Raw genomic sequence first — 13216 nt, 5'->3', positions numbered from 1 at the left:
TGATAATACTCTGTCTTTCCAATCTCACATTAATAACGTCACCTATGTAATTTTAATCGCATCCCACCCTCCCTTACTTTCCATACCACTGCCATCATTGTTTACAATCTTGTTACTTCTCGTCTGGACTACTGCAATTCGGTCCTCTTTAGTCTCTCTGATAAATCTCTCCATAAGCTTCAGCTGGTCCAGACTTCTGCTGCTCGCATCATTACTCGAACCCCATCTATTCACCATATTACTCTGGTCTTGTGGCAGCTTCATTGGCTCCCGACTAAGATTCAAATAGATTTTAAAATTCTTGTATTAACATTTAAGGCCATTCATAACCTTGCCCCTCCATTTCTGTCCAAACTTCTTCATGTTGCCATTCCTTCCCATAACCTTAGATCCTCATCGTCCATCCACCTGACCGTCTCTCTCGCCCGTCTAACCACCATGGGGAGCAAAGCATTCAGCCGTTCTGCTCCCAAGCTCTGGAACTCACTACTTACTGAGCTTAGAAATACTGAATGATTCTCAACTTTCAAATGTAAACTTAAAACCCATCAGTTCAAAATGGCTTTTTCTCAATGATTACAATGGCTTGGTTTAGTTTTAACTTTTAATATTTTCTGGTGCTTTAAGTTCTGTTTATAATGTGCTTTCTTATTTATTGTTTGTTCCGTGTCCTTGAGTTCTTAGAAAGGCGCCTTTGTATAAATAAATAATAAAATGTATTATTATTATTATTACTTGTAATTGAGACATGCAAAAAGCACAGCATATGAGGTAAATATGCACAGATTCTATGAGTCAGAAACGCATAGGAAGAAGCAGACACAAGATAGGAAGTAATACACTTTGTTAACATAATTTATATGATTTGGTTGAGAAAGAGAGGAATCAAAAATGGTGTCAGACTCCTTGCACAGGGTGATAGTCTAATGGTATTGTCCCCTAGAGGAAATGACAAAGAGATTATTTTCATAAAATGTGCTTTAGAGCAACTTAGTAGGACTTCTGTATTGTTGTAGTGTAAAGAGTTAAGTTCTTTCCCAGCATTTAGTTTTTTAAGGGAATCCACGAACAAAAGATCTCTGACCAGCATCCACATTTACTAACCCTGTTTCTAGAAAAAGTGTTACTCTTGCTAAAAAAGAAATAAAAACTAAAATCTGTAATTTGGTAGTTCACAAATTACAAACTCGTGCCTTCATAGACGTACAGTCCGTGTGCCAGGTTGGCCAGTCTGCCGTGTAGATCTGTCTCCTATTGAAAATGTGTGGCACTTCTTGAAGAGAAGAATCAGACAATAGTGATCACTGTCTGTTGAGTTCTCAAGTCTTGTATACAGCAAGAATGTAAAAAGAAAACTCCACCTGAAAAACTGCAACAATTAGTTTCTTCAGTTACCAAACGATTAAGAAGTGTAATTAAAAGAAAAGAGGATGTGACCCAATGATAAACTTGCCTCTGTCCCAACTTTTTTTGGAGTGTGTTGCAGGCACCAATTTCTACATTTGTTAATGTTTAACAAATAGAATAAAGTTTGTTGGTGAAAACACTGAAAATCTTTTCTTTTGCCTGTTCAAGTGAATGACCAAATTACAGATTTTTGCTTTTATAGCATTTTTAGAAAGTGTCCCAAAATTTTTGGAAATGGGGTTTGTAAATAGCCCCTTAGATTGGGATGGATGGATGTTATTTTACAAATACACCTGGTGCGTGGACATCAGGCAAAAGTGTTGTTCCTATCAATTCAAAATGGATACGACTGTCCACTTCACCACTTTAACATTATCTAGCCAAAATCTGAGTGGATATCAGCTCAAAAATGACTGAATAAACAGAGGAGTTGGAGGCATTTGTCATTTGAGGGTGAAAAATGGGTCTATAAGTGAGGTGGAAGAGGCTTGGGGTCAGCACAACTGCTTCTCCAATACATAAATGTCTAGTGTGGCTGAGATTTAACATCTGTTAAATCTTTTACATCTGTTTTTATTGGCATGGCTTAGTGGTACTCAAACTGTTCTCCTTTCTGCTTCCCATCTTTTTAGATTAGATGATGTATTTCCCATATCGCTGGAGAGAGTTATCATAGCAAGTGGCCCAGAATGTGTCATACATTCATCATCCAGACTTCTTTATCCAGTTCAGGGTTGCAACTGGCAACCCCGGAAGAGGCGTCAGTCCATCTCAGTGTACATTCACACTCAAACCCACTTGCATGGGGTGCGACCCAACATATACATGTTTTTGCATTTATGTGGAACATGAGGTATCTGAAGAAAACCTGCCCAGATATGAAAGCAACGTTCAGGCTCCATGCAGTCAGTGCTCAGGCAGAGTCTTAAACCAAGCAGCAATGAGTAGCAACTGAATCACTGAGCCGCTCAAAAATGTTATGTTGACCAGGAGCTAAAGTTGGGCTGCAGGTATCGACATGTTTCATAAAACACACCCCACTGCAGATGCACTACCAGAATGTTTAATAGTTTCACAATTGTGACTCCCTTTAGGAATCAAACATTGTACTGCTCTTCACTTTCACTAAATATTTCTGATTCTTTCCCGAAATAATCTCAGATCAATCATATGTGTATAAAGAGTACAGAAACATGCTGCTACTGCCCTGTTGTTTCCAAATGCACACATGCTTGCAAAGAATTAATCAAGGAGGCCTCGGACAACAACTGACAAGATGAATGGCCAGCTTCATCCATTTCTAAAAGTGAGCAGTTACATATGCCTTGGAGACCCACACACATAGTCCCTCTCAGTGGAACTACAGCACTACTATTTCCATCTTCAGTGTCTTCCTGATATCTCAATTTGAAAGAACTCTCTTGAGATGGCTTTAATGCATGCGTTTATGTGTGGAAGGCTATAGGGTTATCCCAGAGGTCAAAGGGCAATGTTGTAAGTTTAGATATTTTGAATTTCACTAGCAACTGAGGAATGGCTGATACATGAAATAGACCATGAACTGCAGGATAGGCCTTCATGGTGAATGGCCTTGTCCAGAACATACATCCAGCGTTCCCACGAACTCTCAAATGAGAGTAAAGCTGCACCCACTGGGACTGCTACAAGTTCAAATCCTCCACAAAGCAGTTGAATTTCCAACAGCACTCCGACATTATGTCAGTTATATGCTCATTTGGAAAATAAAGTCTGTCTTTGTTAAGTATGTTTATTTTCATTTGTCTTTAATCTCATGGAAAAACTGAAATAACAGAAAAATATGGGAAAGTTCAAACTTTTGTGATCCTTCTAGCACCATCTAATCTACAGTAGAGCAGGAAATGGCAAGACGCAATGTCACTTTTCTTTTGCTCCATGTGTGATCGATCTTCACCTCACATACACACACAGCCCACTAAGCGAATGTTTCTAGGAACACACACAAGGTCAAGCAGCACATATTAACTCTCCCCTGACCCCCTGCTCAGAAAAACATTGTCTCTGCCCTGATGAATTTCCACTGCATTTGTTCCTGTGAACAAGTAACAGCAGGATCCAAAATGGGACATGACAATGAAGCGCCTGAGCAGTTGATTGTGTTAGCTGAGGTTACAATTAGGACATGCTGGCTAGGGGCACATCTTCTGTGAAAAGTACAGACATTTTATGGGCACTGAGACCAGAACCTTCTTCTGTTTTTCAGACCTTAGGAATAAATGAGCCAATTAATGCAATAAATTTTATTTTAGAATAATAGTCTGATTATGTGTACCAATCAGCCAAGCAATCGTTCATTTACTCAATATAGCGTCTTAGACAACAACAAATCAGACAAACGCAAAATAATAAAATAGTGAGAATAGGTTAAACTTCCATGATCATTAAATCTGGCCTGCACTTGGCCATTTGTGGTGCTGCTGTTAAAAAGGCAAATTCTCTTTACCCAAACTGACAATGTCTGGTCTGATTATCTGCTCACAAAAGCATTTATAACAATATGATGTGAGTAATACTAAAAACAGAATTTACCAAGCAGAATGTTAATGCTTATGAAAACATCCTAAATGTATGTTTGATATTTTACTTTTTGTGAAACACTGTATAATCTCAAATTAAACTATAATAACCTGAATGTTTTTATATATTTTAAAATTACTAAAACACAGGCAGTTTTAGTCAGCAGATATTCAAACTGTGCATTCTGATGCTTGGTGCTTTTAGTTTAAATTTAAATAAATAAACAAGAAAAGTCCACCCCCTTTTCCAAAAATTTTCACTCAGTCTTAACATGACTAATATTAAGTACCGTATATACTCGCGTTTTAAGTTCTCCCACGGATAAGTCGAGGCTTGATTTTACCGTATAATTTCTGGTATTTTATAATGTCGGTCATATAAGTTGAATGCGGAAAACTCACGCTATTGGTCCAAGAGATTATGACATGCTAATGCCCACCTGAGTAAGCACACTGACTTCTTTTTCTATGTGGGTGCGGCAATGTGCTGTATCAGCACGTACTCCTAACCTCTCTCTCTCTCTCTCTCTCTCTCTTTGTCTGCCTCTATCGAGCCTACGTGACCACACAATAATACACAAACTATTCCGAAGCGACGTTTGCACTGTGTGGTGTATTTTGTATCTCACACCCTCATACATCTTTATCATAAGAGCATCCCTTATCTACGATGAAGTGTTCGATCAGAAGAAAATATGAAGCTGGTTTTAAATTAAACATCGTTGAAGTGGTGAAAGAAATTGGTAACTGCGCTGCTGCCACAAAATTTGATGGGTCTGAGAAACTGGTGCGAGATCTGAGGAGGCAAGAAGATGTAAAAATAAATAAATAATTAAGAACTGGCGTATAAGTCGGGGTCTGATGTTATGATCAATTTTTCGTGTTTCAAGACCCGACTTATACGCGAGTATATACGGTAATAACAGCCAGTCATCTCATACACTTCTTTACCCATTAAATGTTGAAGATAGTAGGAAGACAGGGAGGGACAGCCACGATTATGTGTCTCGACTTTTACGTTTTGACTGTCACGTCACTCTCCACATGCCCATTCCAAGATGTTTGTCATAAAATGCACTGCAGTTTTCATTCCGTCAGAAGGCATATACGTTACAATAGACACAACAACCTAATAAAGGAAATTTTAGATTGGAAAAAAAAAACACTCAGGAAATAAAAAGGCTGACAGAGGAAATATTAATCCTATCTCACTGGAGCTCATTGACTGCCACACAGAGAAGAGTTGCTGATGGTATGAACGTGATAAGGCATACTTTCTTTATAGCTGTTAATGGAATGTTACTTATTTACCTACATTTACTTATTTGGCTGACTCCTTTATCCAAAGTGACTTACAACATTTATGACACAATTGGTTACATTTCTTTTGGTTTTCCAGTTGGAGCACAGACAGGTGACTTGTTCAGGGTCATAGTGTCAGTAGCAGGAGATTTGAACCCACAACTTCAGGGTTTGAAGTCCAAAGCCTTAACCACTCCACTACACCACACTGGCTGCCACAGTGTAAGCTTGGTAAAACATTCTGAATGTTTGCAATTAATTTTATTTACTACTTGAATCACAAAATAATTTCTAATAGATGGTTCATCATAAACATCAACGCTGAATACACCCTACAGAGTGTTACTATCAGATAGTCAGAAAATGGCATATACTGTATACTGTATATACTTTATATGTATGTGTGTGTAGGTGTATATATATTGCAAAGTCGACTCACTCTCTCATCAAAAAAAAAATATTTCTTTTTTAGTTAGAAAGCTGAAATTTGGCAGAATTGTGCATCTAGGACAGTAGAGAAAGGTTGAGATCATGCGCTGATTACAGCACGTTGCTGCACCCACTACACGACGAACCAAGTGTAGCCATGCAACGGGTGACACCTCAGCACCACACTGAACAGTGTGAGGTTTTTACGGTGGCTGGAGTGCCAATCCTGCCATCAACCCCTGGGATTTCCCTGCGAGTTAGAGCAGGAGTCATCAGCTCCGGTACTGGAGGACCACCGTGGCTGCAGGTTTCCATTCTAACATTTTCTTAATGAGTGACCTATTTTTGCTGCTAATTAACTTCTTTTGAACTAATTTTAATTGACTTGTTCTTGGAGACTCAGGACCCTTAATTGTTTCTTTTTACTTAATTAGCAGCCAAACAATAATGAGATACAAAAATGAGCCAAAACAACTGGTGTCCATCATACAATATCTGAAAATAAAGAACGATGAAGGCCTCAGAAATGTTGGTCTGCTCAGGTCCCCAAAACATTTTAACAGTCCTCTTAGAAAGAGAACATCAATTTCAGAAATGTCTACTAATGCACGACAAGAGCAGCAACAAGCCATGGAATTAAAGAACGGGTTTAACTAACAACAAGAATCGGCACCTCATTAAGCAACTGGCTGGAGTGAAATTGGTTGGAGTTTGAGGCCCTCACTTAGTCGGTCTTCTGGTGGCTCCCTCACTTCACATTTCATTTCTGTTTGGGTTTCATTTAAGGAAAGAAATGAAGCAATTCAGAGGAACAAATCTTAAAAAAACAATTCAAATAAAATGAATTCACAAGAAGTTAATTAGCAGCACAAACAGGGCACTCATTAAAAAAGGGTTAAAATGAAAACCTACAGCCATGGTGGTCCTCTGGGACTTGGTGACCCCCGAGTTAGAGGACCTGCATGAAGAGGCTGGATGCAGATTAATATCATATCCAAGACGGAGCAGTTGCAGGTTACGAGCCTTGCTCAGGGGCCCAGTGGAGTAGAGTGGAGTCTCTGCTGGCGTTTATGGGATTCGAACCAGCAACAGTAGGCATCCACTAATAAATGACGTTTCAATATATTTATATTTAAAGTTTAAACCTTCCCCAAAAAAAGAGAAACTAAATAACCCAAAATCTTAAAAATGCTTTGACTGATTTCACTGAACTTTGATGACATTATAGAAAAAAGAAAATTAGTTGATGTGTTTTTTTTCTTTTCTTTTTTTTTTCTTGATATTTGTTGGGGGTAATCTTAACAAATAATTAATAAATTACCAAGTGGGGGCAGGACTTTCAAATCTTGATTTGATGTTATTTTAGAAAATCAAAGTAGATGGTTTGTTCTCATCAAAATTGTTCAAATGTTTAAAAGGTGAGCAGAACACAAGCAAAGGTATCATTACAGTGCTACAGCAAGAAAATGCAGGCAAAATATCAAAGCATTAAACAGAATATGGGAAAACGTGACTCGACCTTTTCAGAAGAACAAGTGCCAATGTTTCAGCACAGCTCTCTCTTTTTAATTTCCCTCATTTCTTACATTGCAGGACTGCAGTAGACACGGGGTTCACACTCACACCCATATGTAGGCCATGGAGATGGGGGTACTTTCAGGTTTCAACCACTCTTTGAATTCTGTTTTATGATAGTTCAAAATAAACGACCCTGAAATGAATTCCCAGCTACGCACCTGGCCAGATAAAACTGTGGGCTAAAGGTAGGATCTGGAATTTTGGCAAACACCCCTTCCGACCTCCTATTCCATACCACATCCCCACAAACACGCCTGCTTCTCATGACTCTAGAGTCTGTGAGCACTCCTAGATACACACCATTAGTATCATATCCTCTGGTTACATGTAATCAAATGCTGAGAGCTGCACTTCTGCAGATGCTAGTTTTTATTTATTTATGTTACATTATCTTATTGATGCTTATTTTCAAACTCAGCAACAGGAACAGCTCACTCCATTGTGAACACTCTAAAGATGAGTCCTTTTGATGTCCTAATGATGCATCTTTGGATTAAACAGATTTCCAAACGGCATGTTGGACCTGCTGCATTTAAATGTTAATACCTTTAATTGTAAACCAGTGGTAGACCTGGACATGTCCCGGTATTGACACCAGCAGCTCTTCATTATCCAAGCCAGAAGTTCCTATTTGTGTTTGGGAGGTTTGCGGGTTGAGGATGTTTGTTTATTATATTATTTATTTTCCCTTTGGGGACAAACAAATATGTCAAATCCATCTTATTGTTTTTATTGTATTGCTTTAGTTTGGTTTTTCATCAAATGTTGTTGTTTGGAAGCTTGGTTGATATGACTCATATGGCACTGAGGGATGTGACGATTCCGCTTATCTCATACAAGGGTGATCCGCGTGCTCAGGAATCCTCTGCACTTTGTGAAAATAAAGGAAACACTCGTCAACCAAACAAAATTAGCTTATTGGCCGTTTTAATTGTAGTTAGGCTTTGACTTTTGCTTGTCGAGTGAATTTGAATTTTTGTGCCCTTCTGTTAGTTTTCATTCTTTGGTGTTTAAGTTTTGACCTGTGAAAGCCACTTGACCTTTGAAGTATCTCTGACACTCACAACCAACAAATGATCCTAACTTGCTCAACAGCTGAGAAATACAGTATTGCTTATGGCCATTGTGGTGAGTAAATGTTTGTTAATGGTCTTGAAAAAGCAAAAAGAAATGTGATATGCAGCTAGGGGGTCGTCCCTCATGAATGAATTGCTTTAACTTCCCATGTTTCTAATAAAATCATCGACCAAGGGAATGTCAAATCATACTTCAATTGTATTTGATTCCAGGATTTATTTTTTCTCATTTCTGTATTTCCATTTTTGCAGCTTACAAAAAGACACGGAAATGACAACGAACTCAAACAACTTGAGCAATGTGGCACGTAATGACTGCATTTCATCAACTGTAAGTTGCACAATGTCCATACTTGCCATCTGAATTCCTGAGGAGACTTGCTTCAGACCTAGAGAATTTACAAGCTGCTTCTTGTGTGAGAGGCCACAGAACTGCTCGTTTGTTTGGCTTATTTAAGTGTGGAAGTGAGACTCATATTAATACAAATGTTCACCAACACCGACTGCTGACTTTAAAAGGATACCAGTAAAGACGTTTCCTTTTATATTTACACTGCATATGGACGCTTCTAGATAGCTCTGCTACTGTGCCTTTTGCAAATGCAGCTGAGCAGCAGATAGCCCTTACACTGGCGCCATAAAGAAACCAGCAATCTGTTCAACAAGCACATAGCTTTTGAGATTGGTGTGGGGTGTTCTTCATATTCTACCTTCATTTAAAATGACACCGGGAATCAAATGTTAAGAGACAACAGCTGAGCAGTTCAGGGGTCTCCACAGCACAATCCTGGTATTGGCGACTGTCATACAAGCTTGATACTGTAGAAAGGTAAGAGCTCCACCAGTGCTCTAAATCACTGTGTCCTGACGAGAGGTAAGAAGGAGAGAGTTTGGGGTTTTAACCCATTAACAGAATAGTGTGTTTGTTGAAATGATGAGCCTAACGTGACAGCAAAGGCTGGACTATTTATTACTGAACCCATTTAAGCAGCCTCAGGGTCACCTGGAAGAGACAAAATAATATTTTCCACAGATATTAATACTGTTTAGTTTATCTGTTAAACCCCAGATTTTTATTGGTGAAAGGGAGACATGATACATAAAGAGTCCTCCTTTGTCACTCTCCATGGTTTTACTAACGAGGCCGCAGCCTTACATATCACTGTATATTTTTTTAGTTTGTTAATTTGCGTAACGTTACTTTGTTTGCTTTAAGTACTTATGCTGTTACTGAGTGAGACATTTCTTACAAATTGTGTTTTCAAGTCCTGTGAAAAACCAACCCTTCCGAGCTAGGCTTCCTGTTGTCAGTGCCTGTTCTCAGTCAAGGCCCCAAAGGATTCTGCCAATAATATAAGTTTTGCCGCCCTGGTCAAACGGTAGAGGAGCTTGTCCAGGGTTGACCACCTGGCAATATGTAGAATATAAATTGTACATTGTTGCACAATGATACTATCATCTTTTGTAACAGTATCAATAATAACCTAACAATGCTGGAGACACCTCTCAAGATGTTAAATAAAATATCTGATACTGAGGACGTCAAAGTGTTTGGTAGTGATCACTACTTCCTGACACCATTTGACATTTTCACTCAAGAAAACCAGGAGCTGATAAGAAGTATGAGCCGATGACACCATCTTTAAAAATGCTGAATTGTATTGTATAAGGAGCGTTTTAAATGTATTGCTTTGAGTTTTCTCTAAGAGGTTAAATAGGCTTGGTGGCACTGCTAGTGACCAGATGAAGATGGACACCCAATCATCAGTCATCATTCTGATAATAGCTTAGAACTTCTAAGTCACTCACCAGTGAAGGTTTGATCCCAACACTCTCTGCGGCCTGGAATGCCAAAGTTAGGTTTCTGTTCTGTTTAAAAAAAAAAAAAAGAAAAGACTCTGAACAACAAAGACATCCTTGGGGCTTAACTTGGATGTGTCAGCTCTTAAGAAAACAGCTGCTTCCTTTTCAAGCAAGAAAATAAACTTAAGGGCACTGACCCAGATAGAAGTATGCTTTTTAATGCTGGACGTATTTCAAAATTTTGGACAAAATGGGTTGATTGCTCAAAAAAAAAAAAAAGAGGATTGCAATAAATTATAACTTCAAATGTATGGCAGTCTCCGCTATCCCTCTATCTGTTCTGTATTGGACAAAGAATTTGCTGAGATTTATTACTGCCCACTGAGCGTAGGCTGCCATGTATACATCTCCATGCCAAGAGTGGATGGTGTCCATTGAAATATTTGGAGAGAAATTGGCCTCTTTTCTTAGCAGGTCTCTGAAGAACCATAGCTGGCTTTACTGGCAGCATAATATTTCACCCAATAGCATCTTATGTACCGCATTGACACGGTGCTCTGATGTAGCAATGTCTTTTACAAATAACAATATCATCTGCTATTGTAATCATGCCTCCCATACACCAGTCTTTGTCTGAATATGTGATATATGCAATATCACCTTGTATCATGGCAATGATGGCTAACCTATCCAATGGCAACATATCATAGTTCGGTAAGATATAGCTCAGGTAATGATAACCTGAGCAAAGGGGTGCTATGTGGAGCAATTGTAATGCTTGTGTGTAAAGGTGTGGTGGTGGCTATTATTAATGTGTGAAATATCAAATGACAGCATGAGCCAGTGTGATATGGTCTAAAATATTATATTCAGAATGTGCAAATGTCGATGTGATGATGTCAGACATATTTACTGGCACCTTGTACCAGTGACATAACATGTCATACATATAGTGACACAGTGTAACAGGTGACAGGCAGTGTTAGCTTATAACACATCATTTATGAAGACTCCATGTGCAAGACAGAAACACATGCATGCCTCACTTTGCCACTTTGGCAACCTGTGTCACATATTATGTCACCATGTGCCTACGTGGAAGGGCTTTAAACATTTCACTATATTTTATTTCTTCATGGAAATCTATGGCTCATATAATGACACCATGTGCCAGTGTGAAGAGATGAAGCACATGTAATCGTGACGCCTGCCTGGCTAGTATTGTGCATTGTGTGCACACTAGTGTGGTAAGGAGTAGCAATTTGTGCGACTGTTACTATTGGAAGAGCGGCAGAAAGCTCAGGGTGTTTACCTTACCTTATCTTGGCTGGTGAGGTCGTGGTATGGGATATGGGCAGGTAGGTAGGTATGGAGAAGGGCACAGAACGCCAGTCCATCGCTCCAGCTACTGCTGAAGTTGGTTACATCAATGTTCTGCAAAATAAAAAAGACAAAACACACTGCAGTGTCACATTCAATAATTACAGGAACATATTAATGACAGAAATTACAAGAGAATTGTGTTAAATATGTCTTTCTAGAATAAAATTTTTGTAATCATTTTTTTATTATAACATGAAAAAGGCATACCCTAAAGGAAACACACAATAATAACGGATTTTTGGGTGATGTAAGAACAAAAAGAAACACAACCCACTAGCAGACACTCCACCCTACATAATTAAACGGAAAAACAATAAAAGAAAGCCAAAAAAAATGTCAATGGGTAAACTGGCATAGCACACACACCATGAGGGAGGGGATGGTGAAGTAAGGGGAAAAACCAAAACAACGTTTACTTCTATAGCACATTTTCATACAATTTAGCTCAAAATGCTTTACAAAAAGTCAAAGAGAGAGATACAAGAAAAAAACAAGATCATACAATAATATTAAAAAAACAAGTAACAAAAGATAAAGAAGAACAGAAAGAACAAAAGAAAACTCTGGGGTTCCAAGGCCAAAATACCACCCAGCCCCTACTAACTTATTCTACCTAACATAAATGTTCTTAAATCAAACCTCTTTGTTTTCAGGCTTCACATGAAAGGATTTTGGTAAAGTTGGTCTTGTGGACAGCTGAGGCACCTGCCTTCATTCCATCATTACATGTGTCCTCATGGTGCCTTGGTGGACATGAGAAAACTACCTTATGGAGCAACCAACCCACTCTTTACTTACGGAAAAGCAAGGAGCCAGTTGTGAACAGTAGAGCTAGAAAAGTTGCTGATCCAAGATGTGGAAAGTGCAAAAAGGGAAGAATTGTAAAATGAAGACTTCCAGATTGCAGAAGTGGCAAAGGAAGGAGATTTCCAATGAGAGGCTAAAGGCAACTTAGATGCAATGGTTGCAGTTGTTAAAATCCTCCATTGGGAGAGAGAAAGGAACAGTGAAGAAATGGAAGAAACTTCTAGGAAGAAAAGAACTTGAAGGGAGAGGAAGAATCATGGAGAGGGAATCAGGCACATAGCACCAGAGAGCCACTGCTGGAGGACATTCTCAGAGCATGTGGAGGAAGGTGCCATGGACTGTAATAGGGTAAAGATGGCATAGGGGATCTACTTCTAGTCCCGTCAGATGACATCTCCAAGGGTTAGGATACAGTCTGTAGAGAAATTAACATTGTGCTGGTGATGACGATTTTTAGAGCAATTTGTGTTATATTTAGAAAGATTATTAGCTAACACAATGCAGAGGATGGGGAAAGGTCTGTTAGTCAATTTGACATGATTGGGAGAGTTCTGAGTTCTTTGTGGAGGAAGCAGCAGAGACTAGATACTGGCTTGGACTTAGGAGAAAGGGTTCAAGCAAATGAGTATAGGGGATGAATTGGAAGAGGGGATGGAGGGGAGGCTCCACATCTCCAGAGCACAGACCTTAGTTGCAAATAGGAAAAGTAGGAGGTGGAAGGTATAGGATGACTAGATCAAATAGAAAGGCGCGTTTTCAGCTCTGACTCATTAAATATATCTCACAGCACAGATACACCAGACTGACACGAAGGGGAGGAGGAAACTAGATGGCTTCTGAAATTTTGGGCAGAAATGTGGAATAAAGCAGTGTGGA

At 39.0% G+C, this 13216-nt stretch overlaps 1 protein-coding gene across 5 annotated transcripts in view; it reads right to left on the bottom strand.

Moving 5' to 3' along the window:
- The window catches only part of specc1 (sperm antigen with calponin homology and coiled-coil domains 1), a 299764-nt gene that overhangs the window by 36187 nt on the left and 250361 nt on the right, over positions 1–13216 (bottom strand). For all 5 annotated transcript variants that reach the window (XM_039757048.1, XM_039757051.1, XM_039757049.1 and 2 more), the window contains 2 exons: positions 11468–11584; positions 10157–10216 (listed from right to left, as the gene is read on the bottom strand). In XM_039757048.1, coding sequence (XP_039612982.1) covers positions 10157–10216; positions 11468–11584 — 177 coding nt within the window. The remainder of the gene's footprint in view (positions 1–10156; positions 10217–11467; positions 11585–13216) is intronic.

Source organism: Polypterus senegalus, chromosome 6, assembly GCF_016835505.1.
Source record: "Polypterus senegalus isolate Bchr_013 chromosome 6, ASM1683550v1, whole genome shotgun sequence".
NCBI lineage: Eukaryota > Metazoa > Chordata > Cladistia > Polypteriformes > Polypteridae > Polypterus > Polypterus senegalus.
Note: the sequence above shows the minus strand (reverse complement) of the source record. Positions and strands in the feature narration are given on the sequence as shown.